Consider the following 25,159-nt stretch of genomic DNA (forward strand, 5'->3'; position numbering starts at 1 on the left):
GTTTTCCTCAGGTTCAGAACCCAAACCATGTCATCAAGCGGCTTCCCAAATGCATGCTGGTCCTCCTTCATCTGAATTTCAATGAGGGGAGGCTTGGCAGCCGGCGCCCCGGTGCATTTCAGATGAGTGCCACATTTATGTGGCCACCCGCTCGTACAGCGGCCCCCCTGTTTTCCAGCATCAACAGGTCCTCTGAGGGGGAGGAGGCTGGCCGCTGCACACAAGCCTCTATTGATTAGTCATGATTCCACGCGTGTAGGCCTGTGCAAACATCCCACCACCTCCACACAAATGTGCAGCCTGTCCCTGCAGTAACACTTCAGCAGGAAGTCACGGAGGGAGCGTCTCAGGGGCCCGGAACCTCTCAGGGGCCCGGAATGGAGCGGTTGCCTGTGGAGACGACATATGGGAACAGTGGGCGGAGTTTATATCCGCACAAGTGCACTCTGGGGTTTGGAAGAAGCATGAATGTACTCGGTTCCAGTCCTCACACTCAAAGAGCTGGAAGAGGGTTCTCTGGAATGAAGCTGGATTTGTTTTGTTGTCGTCTCCCGGCAGGTTGGCCTGCTGCCATGGTAACCGTGCCCTGCCGTGCCACTCTGGCTAATTTTAGCCTTTTTGGTTCTCACGCTCAGCCCGCTTCTCCTCCAAACGATGATCCGTGACATCGTCGTCTCCATTCACTGCTGGGATTTGGGAATGTTGAAGCTCTGTTCCTGGTTTTACGGGGCAGAAGAGGACTGCTGACCCCTGACCCCAGACATCCCATCATTATCCCCGTCATCCTCCTCCTCATCTTCATATGATCTTCATCCTCAGCTGGACCTCAGATACATAAAGGTCCTCAGAGCTGAAAACCTCCAGTGTGTCTTTGCAGTTTCCTACTTTATGAACAGAAATGCTGCAGAAGCTTCAGTTGCTTCACTGAAGCTTCATTTGCTCCACCTTGCAATCTAGTGGACAATACTGACAAAGGTCAAATCATCACATCTCTGTTTTTAAACAAAATTTGATTTTCACTATTTCAATACAAACATGGGAAGATTCTTATTACACTGTAATCTGTTTGACAGATTAACTCATTCATACATAATCTGGTGAACAGATTAACTCATTCATATATAATCTGTTTGACAGATTAACTCATTCATATATAATCTGTTTGACAGATTAACTCATTCATATATAATCTGGTGAACAGATTAACTCATTCATATATAATCTGTTTGACAGATTAACTCATTCATATATAATCTGGTGAACAGATTAACTCATTCATATATAATCTGTTTGACAGATTAACTCATTCATATATAATCTGGTGAACAGATTAACTCATTCATATATAATCTGTTTGACAGATTAACTCATTCATATATAATCTGGTGAACAGATTAACTCATTCATATATAATCTGGTGAACAGATTAACTCATTCATATATAATCTGGTGAACAGATTAACTCATTCATATATAATCTGTTTGACAGATTAACTCATTCATATACAATCTGGTGAACAGATTAACTCATTCATATATAATCTGTTTGACAGATTAACTCATTCATATATAATCTGGTGAACAGATTAACTCATTCATATATAATCTGTTTGACAGATTAACTCATTCATATATAATCTGGTGAACAGATTAACTCATTCATATATAATCTGTTTGACAGATTAACTCATTCATATATAATCTGGTGAACAGATTAACTCATTCATATATAATCTGTTTGACAGATTAACTCATTCATATATAATCTGGTGAACAGATTAACTCATTCATATATAATCTGGTGAACAGATTAACTCATTCATATATAATCTGGTGAACAGATTAACTCATTCATACATAATCTGGTGAACAGATTAACTCATTCATATATAATCTGGTGAACAGATTAACTCATTCATATATAATCTGGTGAACTGATTAACTCATTCATACATAATCTGGTGAACAGATTAACTCATTCATATATAATCTGGTGAACAGATTAACTCATTCATATATAATCTGTTTGACAGATTAACTCATTCATATATAATCTGGTGAACAGATTAACTCATTCATACATAATCTGGTGAACAGATTAACTCATTCATATATAATCTGGTGAACAGATTAACTCATTCATATATAATCTGGTGAACAGATTAACTCATTCATATATAATCTGGTGAACAGATTAACTCATTCATATATAATCTGGTGAACAGATTAACTCATTCATATATAATCTGGTGAACAGATTAACTCATTCATATATAATCTGGTGAACAGATTAACTCATTCATATATAATCTGTGGAGCTCCTGAAGCCAGTGGAACGTGGCTTTGGTCCTGAGGGGCACAGCTGCAGAAAAGCTTCACAGCTTCCTGCTTGTTGTGGTCTTCTTCCAGTTGAGGCTTGGGTGGACCCCCAAACCTCCGGCTCAGTGTTCCGGTTCCTCTCTGGTGGTTTCAGACCAGGGTTTGTCTTTGTTGGGGGAGGATCTAATGCAGACAGAAGCTGTTCATGTTCTGATAGAACGGTTTCAGGAACCCTCTGCTGTAGAAGAGCACCTCTGATGGAAAAATCTCTCTGGACAAACGGAAAGACAGACATGTAGATCTCTAAATGCTGGAACTGCAGACCCCCCCCCCCCCCCCCCCTCTAAAATGTACCTTATTCTATTGGTCAGATCAGTGGAAAAGAGGTTTTATTTTCATTTATCGGAACATTTCCCAGAATTCCAGTCATGGACCATCTCATAATCCGTTTTAGAATTCACCCCCCCCCCCTCAGCAGGGGGGCCGTTGTCACTGATGTCTGCACTGTCAGTGTGGGGGGGCACAGAGCTTCAGTCATTTCATCAACAGTGAGTTCTTTTGGATCTTTCTAACCCCCCCATCCAGCCTTAAAAATGAAGAACCTTTTCATCAGGACAAATACTTTCCAGCTGTGGGGGAACGGTGGGGGGGGGGGTCTGCAGTCAAAGCTCTACCTCTTGTGCTTTCCTATGCCCCCCCCTTCCATTGAGGTGTTCTCCCTACCATGACAGAAGTGGATAAAGGTGGAAAGATTTCATGTAATCCATGGACACCAGTGAAGATCACAAATCATTGAAGAAAAAAGGTTCAGAGCACTGTCTAGTGGGTCTAGATGACCCACCTCCCAATGTTAACGTGCCTAGGATAGAACAAGGGTTACTCTGATATATGTAAAAAAATACCCTCAAATCCTAAAAAACTGCATCTTGATGTTGTGGAACAGCTATGGATGCTACCCCCCCCCCCCCATGCCACGCCCATGTGATGCTTTCAGCCCCCTCCTCCTTCTTTTAAGTGCTCCGCATTGGGATGCTGACTCCGCCTCTGGAAAACATACAGTCAAGGTTCACATTTTTGGTGAATTTTGACGTTTTTCTTGTTGTGAATTTCAAAGAACCGATCATCATCAAAGGGTGGGATGGGCGTACATGCAGGTCTCTGAGATGATGGCGGCCTTGACGGACGGCCTGCTCACTTACTGCATAACTGTTTGGTTCGGCAGCTGCACGGCCGCGGATAAGAAGAGACTGCAGAGAGTCGTAGAGACGGCTCAGAAGATCATTGGGCGCCGTCTCCCCACCCTGACGGACATCTACTCCGCGCTCTGCATCACTAGGGCTCATAACATTAACAAGGACAGTTCACACCCCGGCTCAGACCTGTTCAACCTGCTGCCCTCTGGGAGGCGCTACAGAGGCATCAGAAGCAACAGACTCAAAAACAGCTTCTGTCCAAAGGCAATAACCATTCTCAATTCCAAAATGCACAGATAAAATCCATACTTCTGTCCACAGTGTCAACTCTCTACCTCATTACCACCTCTAAAATGTTTACACACAATTTTCGTACGCAATTTTGCATAATAATTTCGGCACTCTTCATTACAGTTTTATATTTGCAGTTTTATAATTGCTTATCTATCTATCTATCTATCTATCTATCTATCTATCTATCTATCTATCTATCTATCTATCTATCTATCTATCTATCTATCTATCTATCTATCTATCTATCTATCTATCTATCTATCTATCTCATGTTCGGATCTCAGCAGCTGTTCTTTTCCAGGCGGTGGAAGTTCAAGCTCGGTCCAGCTCAGGTGTCAGAACCTATTAACCACGGCAGTAAGCAGGGACGCCTGCAGGACGCTAACGCGTCTCCGTGTGGACATGCTCAGTGTGCTTATTTAACGAAGCATCACAGATGCAGAGTCCAGGCCTTCGTACTGGAGCGGGACAGTCCGGCACGTCACGGAGGACTGAAGGAAACATGAATAATTGAAGCAAAGCAGGAAGACGTGGAAACAGAAGGCTGCATGGAGGAGTGTCTCAGGTTCTGCAGACGGATCGGTGGGGAGTGTTCTCCTGTGGAATGACGGAACAAATGGCATCTGATGAGAGAACACGGATCACATGTTCTTCCTAAATTCTAGCAAAGCTTTGTGTGGAAACAGCAGCAGTTACTGTTCTCTGTACGGAACCACGAGGAAGAGGAACCCACCACGGACGGCTTCATGTGGGCAGAAGAACTCCGAACATTTGTCAGAAAACACTGAGGGTCTCTGGGAGAAGGTCACATCCTTTCCATGATAACAGTCCAGTTAGGAGTAGTTGGTGTGTGAAGGAAGGATGACCTCCACCTGCAGATCAGACCTGAACTTTCTTTGTTCTAGTTCAAAAGCAGTTTTGATGACCACCCCCCCCACCCCCTGTCAGCATCACAGAAGAAGGATGAGTCATGAGAGGGCGGTCCCCTCTACAGCCCCGCCTCCTACTGACAGTTCTGTGTCATGAGGCTCCTTTCTGCTCCTTTGCCTGTTTGTCTAAACATGTATGCTGAGGGGGGGGGGGTGCGCATATGTGTGTAGATGACTGTGTATGTGTGTGTGTGCACGTGTGTGTGCGTCTGTGTCCATGGCTGTGTGTGTGTGCAGGCGGCTGCGGTTATGACTACAACCGCAGGCGGCTGCGGTTATGACTGCAATCGAAAGCGGCTGCGGTTATGACTGCATGGGCAGGCGGCTGCGGTTATGACTGCATGCGCAGGCAGCTGCAGTTATGACTGCATGTGAAGGCGGCTGCGGATATGACTGCATGCGCAGGCGGCTGCATTTATGACTGCAATCGAAGGCGGCTGCGGTTATGACTGCATGGGCAGGCGGCTGCGGTCATGACTGCATGCGCAGGCGGCTGCGGTTATGACTGCATGCGCAGGCGGCTGCGGTTATGACTGCATGCGCAGGCGGCTACAGTTATGACTGCAATCGAAGGCGGCTGCGGTTATGACTGCATGGGCAGGCGGCTGCGGTTATGACTGCATGCGCAGGCGGCAGCAGTTATGACTGCATGTGCAGGCGGCTGCGGATATGACTGCATGCACAGGCTGCGGTTATGACTGCATGTGCAGGCAGCTGCAGTTATGACTGCATGCGCAGGCGGCTGCGGTTATGACTGCATGCGCAGGCGGCTGCAGTTATGACTGCATGCGCAGGCGGCTGCGGTTATGACTGCAATCGAAGGCGGCTGCGGTTATGACTGCAATGGAAGGCGGCTGCGGTTATGACTGCATGGGCAGGCGGCTGCGGTTATGACTGCATGCGCAGGCGGCTGCAGTTATGACTGCATGTGCAGGCGGCTGCGGATATGACTGCATGCACAGGCTGCGGTTATGACTGCATGTGCAGGCGGCTGCGGTTATGACTGCATGCGCAGGCGGCTGCAGTTATGACTGCATGCGCAGGCGGCTGCGGTTATGACTGCAATCAAAGGCGGCTGCGGTTATGACTGCAATGGAAGGCGGCTGCGGTTATGACTGCAATTGAAGGCGGCTGCAGTTATGACTGCATGCGCAGGCGGCTGCGATTATGACTGCATGTGCAGGCGGCTGCGGTTATGACTGCATGCGCAGGCGGCTGCAGTTATGACTGCATGCGCAGGTGGCTGCGGTGAGTGAAGCAGAAACACGACAGCGGCTTAAGATCAGATAACGGCGTTCTTTGGTTCTGACCCACTTTCCAGCATCTCAACAGTTTCTGCCCGCTAACAGGCTAGCAGGCCCAATGAGTTATATCGCTAGAGGAGACACGCCCGCTTTAGAAGCCTGGCCGACGGTGGCGGAGCGCGACGCCATCTTGGTGAGGTCGACAATACACCCACATGACAATGATTTCTATTGCCTTTGGTGGCATCTAAGTAGCTTTTATATAATTTATATATATTCATATTTCTATATACTTATACATATAAATAAATATATAATATATGTATATAATTTTTATATACATAATTTGTTGCTGTTAAATAAGAGAAACAGTCAGCCTTATAAGCTTAAACTTTAATGAAAAATGCATAGTTGCAGGACTTCTTATAAATTAATAAAAATTACAAATAATTTTTGAAAATAATTTTTAAACATTTCAAAGATTTAGACGTCTTTGACATGAAAGCCCAACAATACGTCAATAATAATAATAAATAACAATGTATAAATAATAAGTCAATAATAATATTAAATGATAACAATATATAGACCATAAGTCAATAATAGTAATAATAATGATGAATCAATAATAATAAGTCAAAAATAAGTCCAAAAGTCAAAACATATTTTCCCCTTTAAAAAGAAACAAAAAACAAAGAAAAACAATAGATTTACTGATTCATGTTAGTGATCAGTTTGTGTAACATAGATGTTATGGTGTCGGGTTTCAAGCTAAAAGTCTGGCCTCTTATCTAAATCTGTTTCCTCAAATGTTCTGAACATATCCAGACTAGGGTTGTGCCGATAGACGATATCATCGTCCATCGTGATGGGTGAGTGACATCCCGATGGAGAGACACCATCGTGATGCCACGCCCCCGCCACGCTGCGAGTCGACACCATAAGCCGCGGTTACATGTGAAAAATATATTGACCGGATCAATGGTCGGATTAGAATCCAACAGTGTACATGGTTCCAGAAAAATGTTTTCAGAATATAAAAAACGTTCACATGGCTCACACTTTTGGTCGGAATAAATCATTCGCACATGCGCAGTAGGGTTTGAAAAACCGGAAGCGGATATCAGTTCCGCGGAGCGGCTATTTTTTTCTCAAACTTTATTGAATGTAACAATTCAATACAAAACAATGTTGCCGAGCGGCTTTATACATTGATATGTCAGCTCGGTAATATACAAGACGATCTTCTAAACGTGCTTTTAATAATGTTACGATTATTATGAAACGCCTGTTCGCTCATCGTTTTATTTTTAATCCGTGTGGTCATGTTACGCCCCCTTTGTGTCTAGGGGTGCTAGGGGGGGGCATAACATAAAAAAGTAACGGTTTGGCTACCGCAGAACACGCACCCGTCAACTCGGGGTGCGCGCCCCGCAGGACACGCACCCGTCAACTCGGGGTGCACGCCCCGCAAGACACGCACCCGTCAAGACTAGTTTCACTAGTCACACAAGACAAACTTGAAATTAAACAAACAAAACGAATGTGTTGCAAACAACGCAAGTTTGGTTAACAGTTTTTTTTGTCCTACCAAATGTTGGCAATGTGCTTAAAGCACCAAGTTCAAATATGTAGTGGGCCAGACCAAACAGGCCCCAATGCACTCAAAAGTGCTGTTAAGAATTATTCCAATTTGAGGACTTAAATGAGAGGAAAGTGTTTACTTACAAACTGATTGAGCAGTAGACGGCCTCTGTGGCAACCCCAGTCTGGAACACAAGTGTTGGGTCCGCCCTTGCACCGGTTACGGCTGCAGGAACTTACGCACCTGCCGCCGCCCGATCGGGTCAGTGGGATTTGCAACAAATGCTGTAGCCTCCACTCCCACACCGTCGCCTACTCCACCTCCAACATGCGTCTCCAGCCAAGGTCCGCCTGAGGGTTTGTAGCCTTTCATGCTCAGACACCAATTGCTCTCACCAAAATGCTCTTGGCTTCCAAAGCTAAACAGGCCAAACTTCAAACGCCAATGTTATGGCCTACAAACAGACAACAAAACTGGCCAACCAAGACTACGAAGTGAACCAAAAACTGTTAACCAAAGTCTCCAACCAATATTAAATCTAAACAAAACCCACATAACAAATCACAAATAACAAATAAGAATGGTTAACAGATCCCGGACGAGCCCCCAATTATGTTACGGCCCCTTTGTGTCTAGGGGTGCTAGGGGGGGCATAACATAAAAAAGTAACGGTTTGGCTACCAAAGTTGACTGTAACAAAAAGCACCAAACGAATGTCTCCATAAAATAACCAAATTTATTTACAAATAAACAAACAATCCAACAATAACTAAAAGTGAAGCTAAAAGGCTTCAGGGTGAACCAAGGCCAAAATAACAAACAAAACCCCAACTAACTGAAACATGTAATCTTACCTGTAAATGAAAGGAAAGGGAAATAAATGACAAAACTCTAACCTCCCCAACCTAACAAAAACAGGAGAAAACATGTACTAAACAAAATGGCAGTTCACCCCTACAGCTTCACTTAACATAACTATAAACCAAAAGACTAATCAGAGTGGGCACAGACAAAACTACAAAATACTAAAACACAACACAAAAGCGCAACACACAACTTAACAAGAGGTGAAATCAAAAATCAAAAACCAAAATGGAGAAGAGGGCCAAGCTGCAGTGGAGACTGTTGCAGCAAGGCTCCCTTCCCACCGGCTGGATGTCCAAATGGTGGCTTTAAAGGCTGCCTCCACCAGCTGGTCCAATGGGAGGCCACACCCTTGCCACCACACCTGAAAATAATCAGACAAAGAATACAAACCCAAAGATCCACAAAACACAGAAGTCCCACTACGATACAAAAATACACAAAACACAGAACAAACAAACAAAACAAAATCAAATACGGCCACAGCCGTAACAGGTCAGTGCTTTTTCTGTTGAAAAACGGAGCCGGAAAGAAGCCAGAATTAGCAGTATGCTAACACGGGCTAACAACATTAGCTTTGGGTGGTGCTGCAATCTGCATCTTGGCTGCATGTAAACATGTGGGAATAACATCAGCCTTTATTTAGTCGGGACACGACTCGAAACACAAATCCACGTGATTGTTTGAACGATTTCTAAGGACTGAGCGGCCTTTCTGCTTTGAAGCTCACACCGCCCCAAAGCGCTGTGTGTGTGCTCACGATCCTCTGCTCAGACACACACTTTTAGACCCGGTTCTGAATTCGGTAGCCCGTTCCCCTAGAGCTGCGGAACGGATCGCAGTTCTAAATCTCACACACATACCGCTCATGTAACAAAGCACCCCCCCCCCCCCTTCCCATCAAACACAAAGCTGTAAGTCCGCGCTCTGCCGGTCCACTTGACTAGTTAAGTGCAGGAGCGGACCATTTCTTTTCTAGTTTATTTGTTACTTTTTTTGTTAAAGTCACTTCCCTCAGTTTATACTGGATCATCGCGGATGAGTCATTAGTTGGGAAATAAAATAAATAAAGTAAAATAACGAATAGCAATTATATAAGAAGACCGAAATATTAAAAATAGCCCCCCCACGACGATATCATCGTCCATCCCGATGGTTGACAGCAAACATCGTCAACGGCCAATTTAGGGGACATCGCCCAACCCTAATCCAGACTGTATTACTAGTTGGTACCACAGTGATCCATCTGGGTTAACTCTTTTTATTGCTAAGGTTCACTTTTTCCTTAAGTCTGAATCCATTGGAAACCTGCAAGAAAAGTTCAGTCACTGAGTCAGAAATGTATAAATCTATGTTACTATAATAGTCTAGTCCTAGTATACTGCATACAGGTTTAACTAAATAAAGTTTACATTTATGTCTCAAACTCAAACTCAAACTTTATTTATTTATATAGCGCCTTTCATTTTGGTTAAAAACACAAAGCGCTTAACATAAAAACAGATAAAACAGTCATAAAAAGTGAAAGTTATTAAAAACAGAAAACAAAGGACAATCACACAAAGAAGGTACCCCTCCCTCACCACCCCCCGCCCCCACCCCCACCCACCCAGTTACCCCAGTAGAACCGTGAACAGAAAAAGAACTGCAGTTGAAGAAGGTCTGGCTTGGTACTGCTACGAGGAAACGATATCATGGGGATCCATTCATTCCAAGGCCCAGCCGGACCACAGGGGCCATTACCGCAGCGCCCGCCCAACACAGGGCAGCCCAGGGCCCCATCCATGGCTATTAGACCACAGAGTGGGACCCCAGCCCGCCCAACCAGAACGGGCACCACAGCAACGGCACGCCCTACAAGTCAAGCTGGTGGTGCCCAAGAACGATGGATCCCCCAGAGGAAACACTGGAGTAAAAAAACATCAGAATAAAAAATAAAAATGATCATAAAATAACAACAATAAAAATAGAAAAAGATAAAAAATAAAATAAGATATAAGAATGTTAGTAATTAAAAAATAAAAAAAATAAAAACGTCAGTGATTAAAACATAACCTAAGAATCATTGGTAAAATAACAATAAAAAGAATTGCATATTAGAAACAAAGATAATAATAGTCCTTACAAGAAAATAAATAATTAAATATGTAAATAAATACCTCAATTAATAAATAGATGAATAATAAAAGACATAAGGAATGATCAAAGTCATATAAAAGCCAGACTAAAAAGGTGGGTCTTGAGCCTCTTCTTAAAAACCTCTACAGTCTCTGCGGCCCTGAGGTTCTCCGGCAGGCTGTTCCACAGGCGAGGACCATAATGGCAGAATGAAGCCTCACCATGTGTCTTGGTCCTTACCTTAGGGACAACTAAGAGGCCAGTGCCAGAGGACCTCAGGGTCCGCGAGGGTTCGTATTTTAAAATAATATCATTTAAATAAGAGGGCCCAAGACCATAAAAACATTTATAAACCATTAAAAGAACTTTAAAATCAATCCTGAAATGCACAGGGAGCCAATGCAGCGATTTTAAAACCGGTGTAATGTGTTCCCGCCCCCTGGTCCTCGTCAGAACTCGTGCTGCTGAGTTCTGTAGAAGTTGTAGATTTGAGATAGACTTTTTGGGTAAACCAGAGAGCAGGGCATTACAGTAATCTAAACGACTAAAAATAAAAGCATGCATTAGCATCTCTGTGCTGGCAAGAGAGAGGAACGGGCGGACTCTGGCAATGTTTTTAAGATGATAAAATCCTGTTTTCACAATGTTTCTGATGTGAGGGATAAAATTCAGCTCAGAGTCAAAAAGAACGCCCAGGTTTCTCACACACTGAGAAGATTTGAAATTCCTAAGTTTGGGTAAAATCATCTCTCTCTTGTCTTCAGGACCAATGATTAAAACTTCAGTTTTGTCCTGGTTGAGCTGCAAGAAGTTTTCTGCCATCCAAAGCTTTATATCTAAAATGCAGTTTAAAAGAGTGTTGACAGGTTCAAGGTCATCAGGAGACACGGCGATGTAAAGCTGTGTATCATCAGCATAGCTGTGAAAGTCAACGCCGTGTCTCCTGATGACATCCCCAAGAGGCAACATATACAAGTTAAAAAGTATTGGACCCAAGATTGAACCCTGGGGAACCCCACAACTTATTTCATGGACTCCTGAGGACCGAGTATCCATACTTACAAAAAAGTGTCTATCTGTGAGATAGGAGCGAAACCAGTTAAGAGCAGTTCCTGAGAGGCCGACCCGACTCCTAAGTCTGTCAATTAAAATCTGGTGATCCACTGTATCAAAGGCGGCACTCAGATCCAGCAGCACCAGAACAGAAAGTTTCTGCGAGTCATAAGTATTTCTGAGATCATTTAAAATTTTTAAAAGGGCCGTCTCAGTACTGTGATTTGTCCTAAAACCAGATTGACACTTTTCAAGAACATTATGTTCACTTAAAAAATTATGTAATTGAATAAAAACAAGTTTTTCAATAAGTTTTCCTAAAAATGGTAAGTTGGATACAGGTCTGTAATTGTCCATGATCTTTGGGTCCAAGTTACTCTTCTTCAGAAGGGGCCTCACCACCGCCGTCTTACATGCAGAGGGGAAGACCCCCGTCTGAAGAGAGCAGTTAACTATGTTTAAAATCTCTGACTCAAAGAATTTATAAAATGCTTTAAAAAGAGAAGTAGGAATAGGGTCTAAAAGGCAGGTTGTAGTGTTTGCTTGGGAAAAAACTCGACCAAGCATCTCTGCATCAACCAGGACAAAACTCTCCAGTGTTTCCTCGGGTAAAGACAATGCCACAGACCTGCTAGGATTACTGTTATGTACCGGTTGAAGGTTGGATCTAATAGCATTGACTTTACTCCTGAAGTGGTCAGCAAAGTCCTCACATGCAGTTTGTGAGTGAGGCATGATAGATTTATTAAAATCTTTGTTTAATGAAAAATCAATAGTCTTAAAAAGAAACCGGGGGTTGTGTTTATTGTTTGAGATGAGATTTGAAAAATAAAGTGTCCTTGCCTGTTTAACAGCTTGGTTGTAAGTTTTTAGTTGATCTTTTAAAAAGTCATAGTCGACTGTTAAATTAGTTTTTCTAAATTTTCTCTCTGCTCTCCTACAAATTCTCTTCAGATTTAAAATATCACCGTTTCTCCAAGGCATCTTCGGTTTATGTGTCAAGATTTTAGTTTTCATTGGAGCGGCTGTATCAATGGCAGACTTAAGTCTGTCGTTAAAATCATCAGTCAGAGAATCGCAGGACAAAGGTCAAATCTGAGCAGGAGTTTGTTTTAAAATGTCAATAAAATTTTCTGCCACTTCAGGAGTTATATATCGCTTCGTCACAGTTCTCACTGAGGCCTCTTGCTGGATAAAACCAGTCACCTTAAAAAACACACAATAATGATCTGACACAGCCAAGTCAACAACAGAGGACACACCAGCAGACAGGCCGTAGGTGATGACCAAGTCCAGGGTGTGTCCTCTATTGTGAGTCGGCTGTGACACATGCTGGGTAAAATCCATACTATTTAAAAGATTTAAAAATTCAGAGGCCAAAGGATCATTCGTATGGAAGCGATTATGTAGCATAAATAAAAAGCAAAGTCAAAACCAGAAATGCTTTTTCATTTTCAAAATGAAGCTGCATTTTTTGACTCAAAAATATAATGAAAAAGCAATCCACCAAAATGCTTTTTCATTTCCTTCCTCAACACAGCTTATTCTGTCACTTAATTAAAATTAAAATGAAAATGGTATTTGACATTTCATTTTCAAGACGTTCTCTGGTAAATGTGTAACATAATTCATTTAGAAATGTCTAATTTGACCATTAAAATGGATTAATAGAAATGCTTTTTAATTTTCAAAATGAAGCTGCATTTTTTGACTCAAAATTAAAAAGAAAAAGCAATATTTCAAAATGCTTTTTCATTTTATACTTCAACACAGCTTATTCTGTCACTTAATTAAAATGATAAATAAAATGGTATTTGACATTTCATTTTCAAAAAGGTCCATGGTAAATGTGTACCAAAATTCATTTAGAAATGTCTCATTTGACAATTAAAATGGATTAACAGAAATGCTTTTTAATTTTCAAAATGTAGCTGCATTTTTTGACTCAAAATTAAAAAGAAAAAGCAATATTTCAAAATGCTTTTTCATTTTATACTTAAAACCGCTCATTCTGTGTCATAATTAAAATGAAAATGCAAAGAGGGGATTGCATTTGCATTTTAACATCCACCCCGCGCAAGTTGTCACAATATTCAATTCGAAAAAGCATTAGCAGAGGGGAGGCGGGGCGATGACGTCACTGCTTTCTCTGTGTGTCCGGCTGCTGACTGACGCACACACGCGCACCAAGAGCAGACTGTGTTAGCAGCAGAGACGAGGGTTTTGTGATGGTTGTGAACTTCTGATGAGTTTCCACAGCTTCTCAGGACTACATAGCAGCATGTCCTTCTTCTGCGGTCCTCCTCCCGACGCACCGCGGACAAGCTTTGTTCTTCGGACCGCCAGCTGCCTTCGCACAGCGGAGCGCGAAGCTCCCGACGATCGCTGAAGGCGGAAATGCTGCTGCGATCTGAGAAACCATCATATGAATTTGTGTTTCCAGTGGTGTCCAGAACAAAATAAAGACTGATGTAATTCACAGATATTTACACATTTATCTGCAGCTTTGCGGTGAATTTGCTGTTTGATGACAGCTGGAGCTCCATCATCAGACAGCAGATTTCTCGATGCTAAACGTTGCTGGTTGGACCAAAACACTCACTTAGCGCGAAGCTGCAGGAGACTATCTTCATAATGTGCTTTTATTACAGTTATGCTAATATTTTACGGCCTGCTCTGCTCGATTATATGTTTTTAAATCCGTGCGGTCAGACGACGCTGAAGAAGTTGGGTTGCGATTCACAGCTTCTGATTCGCGAGGGAGCTAAAGGAACATTCTGCTGCATTTTTCACATTAAGATCACCTAAAACCGGGTCCTGTTCAAAAACCGCTGGACCTGGACTGCTCAAACCTGGATCTCCTGGATCTTAATAAATCAAACAGCAAATTCACCGCAAAGCTGCAGATAAATGTGTAAATATCTGTGAATTACATCAGTCTTTATTTTGTTCTGGACACCACTGGAAACACAAATTCATATGATGGTTTCTCAGATCGCAGCAGCATTTCCGCCTTCAGCGATCGTCGGGAGCTTCGCGCTCCGCTGTGCGAAGGCAGCTGGCGGTCCGAAGAACAAAGCTTGTCCGCGGTGCGTCGGGAGGAGGACCGCAGAAGAAGGACATGCTGCTATGTAGTCCTGAGAAGCTGTGGAAACTCATCAGAAGTTCACAACCATCACAAAACCCTCGTCTCTGCCGCTAACACAGTCTGCTCCTGGTGCGTGTGTGTGCGTCAGTCAGCAGCCGGACACACAGAGAAAGCAGTGACGTCATCGCCCCGCCTCCCCTCTGCTAATGCTTTTTCGAATTGAATATTGTGACAACTTGCGCGGGGTGGATGTTAAAATGCAAATGCAATCCCCTCTTTGCATTTTCGTTTGAATTATGACACAGAATAAGCAGTTTCAAGTATAAAATGAAAAAGCATTTTGAAATATTGCTTTTTCTTTTTAATTTTGAGTCAAAAAATGCAGCTACATTTTGAAAATTAAAAAGCATTTCTGTTAATCCATTTTAATTGTCAAATGAGACATTTCTAAATGAATTTTGGTACACATTTACCATGGACCTTTTTGAAAATGAAATGTCAAATACCATTTTATTTATCATTTTAATTAAGTGACAGAATAAGCTGTATTAAGGAAGGAAATGAAAAAGCATTTTGAAATATTGCTTTTTCTATTTAATTTTGAGTCAAAAAATGCAGCTTCATTTTGAAAATTAAAAAGCATTTCTATTAATCCATTTTTATGGTCAAATTAGACATTTCTAAATGAATTATGCTACACATTTACCAGAGAACGTCTTGAAAATGAAATGTCAAATACCATTTTCATTTTAATTTTAATTAAGTGACAGAATAAGCTGTGTTGAGGAAGGAAATGAAAAAGCATTTTGGTGGATTGCTTTTTCATTATATTTTTGAGTCAAAAAATGCAGCTTCATTTTGAAAATGAAAAAGCATTTCTGGTTTTGACTTTGCTTTTTATTTATGCTACATAATCGCTTCCATACATTCGTGTTGTCAATATGAATGTTAAAATCTCCAGTTATTAAAATCCTATTGTGCCTCAGAAGAATGACAGATAAAAGTTCAGAAAAATCTTGTAAAAAACCAGAGGGAGGACTTGGTGGTCTGTAAACAGTCACTGCTAAAATAGGTGGGTTGCTGAACAGGAAGGAATGATGCTCAAATGAAGGATAATCAGTTAAAATAATGGTTTCCATTTTTAAACCTTGTTGAGCAATTGATGCTGTTCCACCACCTCTCTTACCTTCCCTTACAGAGAATAAAAAATTAAAATTAGGTGGAGAGGCCTCAGTGAGAGTAGCTGGAGCATCAGTACCAAGCCAGGTTTCAGTTAAAAGCAAGCATTTTAAATCATGGTCAACAATCAGATCATTAATTACAAAAGACTTGTTAGAAAGAGATCTGATGTTAAAAACAGCCATGTTCAGTGTGTCAGGTGAAACCAGTGATTTTGCAGGTAATTTTGTTTCTGTATTTGGTGCTATGTGAACAGGACGGAGACATCTGACAGAAGGAATGGTTGACTTTGAATGTGAACGTTTGTGATCTCTGCTCGTGATGTGTACTGGAATAAAGGATATGGAGGGAATGTGTGTGCTTTGGTTGAACCGTCAGCTGGAAGGAGCAGTGCAGGAGAGGAAGGTGATTTCTATGTTCATCCCCAGAAGATGGGAGCCTTTATGGTTTGGATGTAAGCCGTCTGGTTTGAAAAGGTTTGGTCTATTGTAAAATGCGGTGAAATTGTCAACGTAAAGGATATTTAGGGAGTGACAGTAACTTATTAACCAGATATGGAGCTGATGGATTCGAGAGAATTTTGTGTCTCTGTAACGGGGGGAAGGTAGTGGTCCAGATATAATGCATTGTAAATTTAACTGCTGGATGTGATGAATGAGGTGGATGAAGTCCGCTTTCAAAGTCTCAGACTGCTGGAACTTAATGTCATTGGTACCTGCGTGGATTATGATGGTTGAGGCCGAGGGGGGTTTACTGGTGAGATGATTGTGGATGTCCTTTACTGATGCCCCTGAGATGGAGTGTGTGTGGCACCTCTTGATGCCGACTTGCCGGATCATAGAGTCTCCCAGGATGAGAACTGGACGGGGCGCTGATCCCGGATCCGGTGCGGGGCTCCCATCCCTGACAGCCGGGTTTTGCGAGGCCGCAGAATGCCCGATAGACAGCGATCCCGGGTGAAGCTTAGGAGGAAGATCTGGCAGAGGATGATCGGGCAGGATGTTCTCCAAACCCCGGAAGGGCTCGCCCGAGCGCCGGGATACCGCGTCACGTAGCAGCCGGCGGCGCTTCACTCCTGCGGCGGAGAAGGAAGGGATAGCGGCGGCGTCAGGCGACGGGACCGGCGCTGCAGCTCCTGGGGAGAATGTGCACTGGCGTGGCTCCCGCGAGGCGTGCCCGGAGGCAGTGGACCGGTCAGACTCATTCGAAGCGGGCCCGGAGGCCGCAGTGGACTTCGCTCCCCGATTCCGAACCCTGGTCGTAGCCGAGGGATGAGAGACAGGAGGCTCCCTCCGAACACATCCGGCACCAGCCGTGGGAGATGGGAGTGCAGGAGGACGACGCTGACACAACCCCAAACCCGGTGGATCCTGTTGGTTTGTTGGTGCATCAGTGGGTCCCGGATCTTCAGCCAGCGGGGCATAGCGGTTGGAGAGCGCCAATTTAGCCGAGCAGGAAGGATCGGTTTTCGGCCCGTGGCTCCTCCGGCTGCGGCGTGTCACCTCCGCCCATGACAGCTTGGGTGTGGAGCTGAGAGCCGGGTCCCTGAGACCCGCATCGGCCTTCTCCTGCTCGAGGTCAGCTGGAAACCGACCTGACTCTCCAGAGTTGGGGTTGCCTGGGCCTCGGATCTCATCGGTCGGCTCCAATCCGTCTGTCACGCCACGGAGCTGAACAATATTGCTGTCGGAGCAGGTGGAGTGAGCGTCCGCCTCAGCAGGCTTTCCTCCAGACCATGGAAGAGTCTGTGACAGGGAGCGACTGGCTTGGTCCACGATGACTGATTGCTGGAGGTATGTAATATAGTTTGACTGTGAGGCGGAAACTGAGAGTATTTTATCAATCAGGTTGTATTTTTCCTTAAGCTCAGATCTTAGCCTTTGAATAGTGGCTAGAAGGTGGCAGTGATCTGACTTGCAGTCTTCACATACGAGAGCTCCCGGCGCGTCAGCCATCTTGCCCTACCAACTCCCTACCAATGTCGACAGCAAATTATCCGTACATCATGCAGCATGTTGATAACAGCCCTGCAGCATCATGCATGTCAACATGTGTTCTATTAAGGAAGCCCCTCCAGCATTAAAAGAATAATTATAGTTCTTACCTGTGAAATCTTCTGCCTTCCTCCTTTGTGGACTCTGATTTTGGCAGTTGAAACCCACACAATGAACTGGCATTTTGGAAAAAATGTGTTCACATGCTGCACTGCAGCAGTGACTTGACCTCACCAAGATGGCGGTGCTCTCCTCCCATGAGGAACCACGTGACGTCTCCTCTAGCGATAGAACTCATTGGCAGGCCCGACTGCCCTCCCCCCCCAGCATCACATTGCTGCTGTTGACCTTGTTGACCTTAATGGACTCTGTGGGGGGGGGCTCATTCATCAGTCCCACAGCAACCGTTCACGCCGCTTCCTGACTGGCGGCCTGATGGCACCGAGCAGTTTGTTTGATGAAAAAGGGCCCTGATACTCTGCCCCCCCCCCCCCCCCCCCCCCGCATGAGTTGTAGAAGGTTACCCCCCTCCTGTCCTCCCCCCCTCCCCCCCACCTCCTGTTTTCCTCTTTTCTTCTTCAGGCTGCTTCTACTTCCCGGCGGACAGAACGGGGCATGCTTCACGTTCCTTCGCGATGCTGCTGCATCCCGGCGTCATGGCGACGGAACAGCTGAGGGTGCTATCTTTGCTCCGGGAACGTCTCTGGACACATACATGGATGAACATGATTAAAGCAACATATTAGCACAGAGATGAGGGACAGGAGGCTGTTGAAGATCCAGAATTCAGCATTTCAGCAACAACCTCCAGTAACAGGAAGGTCACGACCTGATGGACAAACACCGGGCGCTAACAGGACGCCGCACCCCTCAGCTCAGCTGCAGATGGTCTTCGCTTCATTAGAACTCAAGTCTGAAACATGCAACCTGCTGCTCACACTTCCAGCATGGTGAGATTAGCATTCTGCCGTGTCACCATTCAGACCATCAAAAACTCTGAAGCCCCGCCCACGGTGCTGCTACCTGCTCAGGCTGCAGACAGGACCTGCTCACGTGTACGGAGGGCGCTGACACGCAGCGCATGTGAGCTGACAGCTGCTGTGCCTAAAGCTGTGGAGATTAGAACTTCATCTTCCACGGAAAAGGCGAGTTTTTCCAAACCTGAGGAGTCCCGAGTTAGCTCCGCCTTCTGTCGGCCTCATGAACCCCAGGAGGACTCACGGTCCTGTCTGTGTCCTCTGGAGAGGGGACAAGTTTCTCTCCATCATCTTATCACACAGCACCACTGCTGCATTTGTAGGTGGGGGGTGGGGGGCATACAGAGGAAGCAGAACAGAAGAGGCTTCTTCTGGATGATTAGCATTCCTGGTGGCAGGTGAGGCTCTCATTAACCTGCCACTCTGCTCTTCATCACATCAGAAGCAGCATGCAGGCTGCAGAAAGTCCAGTCCACAGACAACAGAACCAGGCATTTGGAACACGGAGCGTACTCTGCACATGCAAGCAGGACTCTAGAAACACCAGTTTGTTGTTTTCTTTACAGTTTTGATGAATTTGTTTCAAACTGGAGGTACGCTGGAGGGATGTAAACATTCAGAACAAGCAAACTAATTTGAAGGACTAAAGAAGTTCTCTCTGCAATATATATAATGCCATTCTGTGTGTTACTCATGTATTGATCCATGTGCCTATTTATCTTGGTTGCAATAATGCCTGACATGAGCTTCCATGTTGTGGACAGACAGGTTATCGGCTTTTTAAACCAAGTTTGTTTTTCCACAGATGGAGATCGACAGACTGACGGGACAGACACCAGCCGAAAGAGGGACGTTCGCTCCTCAGCGGGACACCCCAAGAGCGAGGATGCCAGTGACAGCCGGGAGGACGAGGCAGCAGTACGTCACACTTTGACTCTTTGAACCAATGTCATTGTGTCTGTGTAGATCTGAGAACATCTACAGCAGGATCCAGAGAAGATGACGGACGGGATTCGACAGGTATCTCTGTGGATTATAATGTTTGCAGATGATACTGTGATGGGAGAACAAGGAGATGGTTGGTCTGAGTGAGGGGAATGCAGAGGAGAACGCCAGGTGGAGACAGATGATCTGCTGTGGTGGCCCCAGAGGGCACAGAAAGCTGCATCAAGGCCTCAAACACTTCTAGACGTTTTTATTCTACCAAAAACCTTTTTGTCTGAAGAACGTCTACAGCAAAGTCAGAACACGCTCCTCAGCTTGTGTGTGTGTGTAGGGGGGTCTATTTTGGTTCTTTCTTCATACTGATGGAAGAAGACATTGTTCAGCATGACCACATGACAGAGGATGAGAGCGTCAGTGAAACTGCTTCAGGGTTAGTGGTCCATTTGGATGAGAAACGAAAAAAGAGTGACATGAAAATGAGAAAAACTTACATTTTTCATATTTAGCTTCACCGGTTTTTTGGTCTTTAACAAAGTTTAGCCGTCGTTGGTGGTTACCTGTCGTTGGTGGGTAGCTGTCATTGGTGGTTAGCTGTCGTTGGTGGTTAGCTGTCGTTGGTGGTTGGCCGTCGTTGGTGGTTAGCTGTCGTTGGTGGTTAGCCTTCCTTAGTGGTTAGCCTTCGTTGGTGGTTGGCCTTCATTGGTGGTTAGCCGTCGTTGGTGGTTAGCTGTCGTTGGTGGTTGGCCGTCATTGGTGGTTGGCTGTCGTTGGTGGTAAGCCATCGTTGGTGGTTAGCCATCGGTGGTGGTTAGCCGTCGGTGGTGGTTAGCCGTCGGTGGTGGTTAGCCGTCGTTGGTGGTTGGCCGTCATTGGTGGTTAGCTATCATTGGTGGTTAGCCGTCGTTGGTGGTTGGCCGTCAGAGGTGGTAAGCCATCGTTGGTGGTTAGCCGTCGTTGGTGGTTAGCCGTCGTTGGTGGTTAGCCGTCATTGGTGGTTAGCTGTCGTTGGTGGTCAGCTGTCGTTGGTGGTTGGCTGTCGTTGGTGGTTAGCCGTTGTGGGTGGTTAGCTGTCGTTTGTGGTTAGCTGTCGTTGTTGGTTAGCTGTCACTGGTGGTTAGCTGTCGTTGGTGGTTAGCCGTCATTGGTGGTTGGCTGTCGTTGGTGGTTAGCTGTCGTTGGTCGTTAGCCATCGGTGGTGGTTAGCCGTCGTTGGTGGTTAGCTGTCGTTGATGGTTAACCTTCCTTGGTGGTTAGCTCTCATTTGTGGTTAGCCGTCGTTGGTGGTTAGCTGTCATTGGTGGTTAGCCGTCGTTGGTGGTTAGCCGTCGTTGGTGGTTAGACGTCGTTGGTGGTTAGCTGTCGTTGGTGGAAAGTTGTCGTTGGTGGTTGGCTGTTGTTGGTGGTAAGTTGTAGTTGGTGGTTAGCTCACGTTGGTGGTTAGCCGTCGTTGGTGGTTAGCTCTCATTTGTGGTTAGCCGTCGTTGGTGGTTAGACGTCGTTGGTGGTTAGCTGTCGTTGGTGGTAAGTTGTCGTTGGTGGTTGGCTGTTGTTGGTGGTAAGTTGTAGTTGGTGGTTAGCTCACGTTGATGGTTAACCTTCCTTGGTGGTTAGCTCTCATTTGTGGTTAGCCGTCGTTGGTGGTTAGCTGTCATTGGTGGTTAGCCGTCGTTGGTGGTTAGCTGTCGTTGGTGGTAAGTTGTCGTTGGTGGTTAGCTCACGTTGATGGTTAACCTTCCTTGGTGGTTAGCTCTCATTTGTGGTTAGCCGTCGTTGGTGGTTAGCTCTCATTTGTGGTTAGCCGTCGTTGGTGGTTAGCTGTCATTGGTGGTTAGCCGTCGTTGGTGGTTAGCTGTCGTTGGTGGTAAGTTGTCGTTGGTGGTTGGCTGTTTTTGGTGGTAAGTTGTAGTTGGTGGTTAGCTCACGTTGGTGGTTAGCCGTCGTTGGTGGTTAGCTGTCATTGGTGATTAGCTGTCATTGGTGGTTAGCCGTCGTTGGTGGTTAGACGTCGTTGGTGGTTAGCTGTTGTTGGTGGTTAGCTGTCATTGGTGATTAGCTGTCATTGGTCGTTAGCCGTCGTTGGTGGTTGGTTGTTGTTGCTGAAGTGCCTCAGCGAAGCGTTGTGTCGTTTTCGTTCTGGTTGTTTTTTGGCAGCCGGCTGCAGAGGATTTGGACCTTCAGCAGAACCGTCCGTTTGTTCTGGTCTGCGCTGCTGCGGGCAAACAGCAAACATTTACAAAAATAAGACAGAAAGCTGGGAGTCTCTCCGGTCCAAATATTCAGCTACAAGTCAGAACTCAGTGACCTTAACAGTGACGCTGTAACTCAGCGGCTGAACCCTGACAAAACTGACAGCACTATGTTTGGAGGAACCGACCCGGGTCCAGAGAGCCCGAGGTTACTGACAGTCAGCGACCTCCAGCTCCCTGGACCCGGCTCGGGTCCTCCGGAGAAGCTGCTGGGATCTTCCACTCACATGCTGAGGTAGCAGGGCTTTGAAAAAGTGACAGTTAAATCCCAAACGTCTGAAGGAGCACAGCGCACATCTTCTGTAAACGAGTCGCCTTCAGAATTAATTTAAGCCAAAGCTTTAGGAAATGTGCTTGAAGAGATAAGAGGGAAGGAGGAGGTTTTGTTAATAGCCTCCAAACTCCAAACCTGCCTGACGCTGTTCGGTCTGTTCTGCAGAAAAGCAGCCTGAGGCTCCAACTTTTTGCTGCATGTAGAGAAATCTCTGAAGCCACCAGAAAGTTAATGGCCTGCAGTCACACATTTCATTATTAGTGTCTGCTGATAAACTGAGTTCACCTCAAAAAGCTTTGCTGGAGAAAAAAACTCTCATTTTTACAAAGTCAGGATTCATGACATCAGTCAGAAACTTTACTAAGATAAGTGTGTGTGTGTGTGTGTGTGTGTGTGTGTCAGTATTTTTGGATTCAGGATTCAGGATGTGTTTATTGTCATTTCCCCACAGGGATCAAACTTTGTGTCTGTGGTCAGCCGTGCGATACGACAGGAAGTAAGAGGTGATATATTACAGAGCTGTAAACATGGCGGCCTTCAGGGCTTTGGCCTTGCTGGTGGTTTATGGGTGCTGGTTGGGGTCTTCTCTGAGATGTAAAGAAACAGGTCTGCTCATCAGGTGACTAAACTCCACCTGACGGTGTTGACCTCCTTCCAGCGATTGAGTGCTTTTGTTCTCTCTTGGTTTCAGGCTTCATCTGGTAATCTGTCAATTTCAGGGATTACATCAGCATAATTCCTCAGCTCCGTCCGAGCTGCAGCACATCTTTCATGGAGGGTGGGGGGTTCAGAGTGTTGTATGGAACTCAGTGACCTTAACGGTGACATTTGTTTGTCAGCTGATGGGGTTGATCTCCCATCAGGACTGCTGATGCGTCTGAGCGCTGCATCTCTGCTGCGTCAACAAACACAAATTCATTTCATTTCCTTCCACCACCAGCCATGGAGGCCAAAGTGCTGAGCATGTTATATAATCACAGAAACATAAAAGACACAAGGACAGATTTAAAACTGAGATAGAAACCAACATCATAAAAAGGCGATACTGGAGGAAGAGTTTTTTAAAAAAAGATTTCGCCTCCACCTCCTGAGGAGACTGAGGTCCTTTGGTGTCTGTAGGCCACTACTCAAGACCTTCTATGAGACCGTCGTTGCATCAGCAACTTTCTATGCTGTGGTCTGCTGGACCACAAAAGAAGCTGGACAAGCTGGTCAGCCAGCTCTGTCCTGGGCTGTCCCATAGACCCGGTGGACTCTGTAGGTGAGAGGAGGATGCTGACCAAGCTGTCCAGCATCCGGAACAACCCCTCCCACCCCCTGTATGCGACGGTGAGGACCATGAGTAGCTCGTTCAGCCAGAGACTGCTGCCCCCCCAGTGCAAAAAAGAACGTTACCGGAGGTCCTTCATCCCAACAGCAGTCAGACTATTCAACAACACAGTCTAGGACTGTAGAAAACCACTGCTGCTATTTATTGCCTCATTTAATCCGTTATTTATGTCCTGTACTTTTACTTCCACCTTGTATTATTATTATTTTTATTCTTACTCATTGCTGCTTTGTTTTTCGTACTTTTGCAACTTTTCTTGTTTTTGGCTGCTGTGACAACCTAACTTCCCTCAGGGGATCAATAAAGTCCTATCTTATCTTATCTTATCTTATCTTATCTTATCTTATCTTATCTTATCTTATCTTATCTTATCTTATCTTATCTTATCTTATCTTATCTTATCTTATCTTATCTTATCTTATCTTATCTTATCTTATCTTATCTTATCTTATCTCTTAAAGCTCTCCGATTGCCGGTGGCAGTTGATTCCTGCCAATGACTTAAAAACACGAATTTTCAGAAAAAATAAATATTTCACTGGCAGCCAATTAACCCTTGTTCTATCCTAGGCACTTTAACGTTGGGAGTTGGGTCATCTAGACCCACTAGACAGTGCTCTGAACCTTTTTTCTTCAATGATTTGTGATCTTCACTGGTGTCCATGGATTACATGAAATCTTTCCACCTTTATCCACCTTTGTCATGGTAGGGAGAACACGTCAAAGTAAGGGTGGGGTCATCTAAGATAGCACAAGGGTTAAATGGGACCAGGACCGGGTTATGTGCTCTGACTTCTTTGTACCTCAAATAAATCTGGCTGCTGCATTTTAACCTGCTGCTGCCTCGTTAGTGAAGCCTATCAGCATATTAGGAGCTGCTGGACAACACAAAAGCATCCGTCACAACTTCAAGCTTTGACTCACATAGAAATGACTTCATCCTGGCCAAACACTGCAGATAAAAAGTCTGTTTCAAGGTAGCATCAACTTTGACACCCAGGTTAGAGACCACAGACGGTAAACGGGAGAGGAGATCCAGACTGAGATCCTTCGACCTCTGAGCGAAAACTCAAGTACTTCAGTTTTTGTTTCACACCCATCTGACAGGAACAGGTTTAGGGACTGAAAAGGCCGTCTTCACAGTCTCAACAGAGGTTATGGAGACACAAAAGTCACAGTCCTGCGTCTGTCCATGACAGGTCAGAAAGCCACTGCACCGTCTTTGACAAACGGCACACATGAATGTTACTGTCACCTCAAATCCACTCATGCTCATGTGTAGGCATAGAAGTGGACAGCAGATGTGGTTCCAGAACTGTTCTGGTATTCACCTGTCTGTTCAAAAGAGCTCACCTGTTGGACAAACAGCAGCTCTAAACACTCTTCTGCTCATAAAAACCAAAGAAATGGATTCTATTCAATGATTTATATAGTTTTCTAGTCAGACTTCTGTCCTGCTCTGCAGAAACAGGCCCTTCCAAATAATTCTCCGTCTGCCTCGGCAGCGTCTTCCTCCTCTGGGACAGCA

At 44.9% G+C, this 25,159-nt stretch overlaps 1 protein-coding gene across 1 annotated transcript in view; it reads left to right on the plus strand.

Annotated features, from left to right (window-relative positions):
* The window catches only part of b4galnt4a (beta-1,4-N-acetyl-galactosaminyl transferase 4a), an 85,148-nt gene that overhangs the window by 4,874 nt on the left and 55,115 nt on the right, over positions 1–25,159 (plus strand). Inside the window, exon 2 of the mRNA XM_023956190.2 lies at positions 19,643–19,755. Within this exon, the coding sequence (XP_023811958.1) occupies positions 19,643–19,755 (113 nt within the window). The remainder of the gene's footprint in view (positions 1–19,642; positions 19,756–25,159) is intronic.

The sequence above is a fragment of the Oryzias latipes genome, chromosome 6 (genome assembly GCF_053564925.1).
Source record: "Oryzias latipes strain Hd-rR chromosome 6, Olatipes_Hd-rR_3.1".
Lineage (NCBI taxonomy): Eukaryota > Metazoa > Chordata > Actinopteri > Beloniformes > Adrianichthyidae > Oryzias > Oryzias latipes.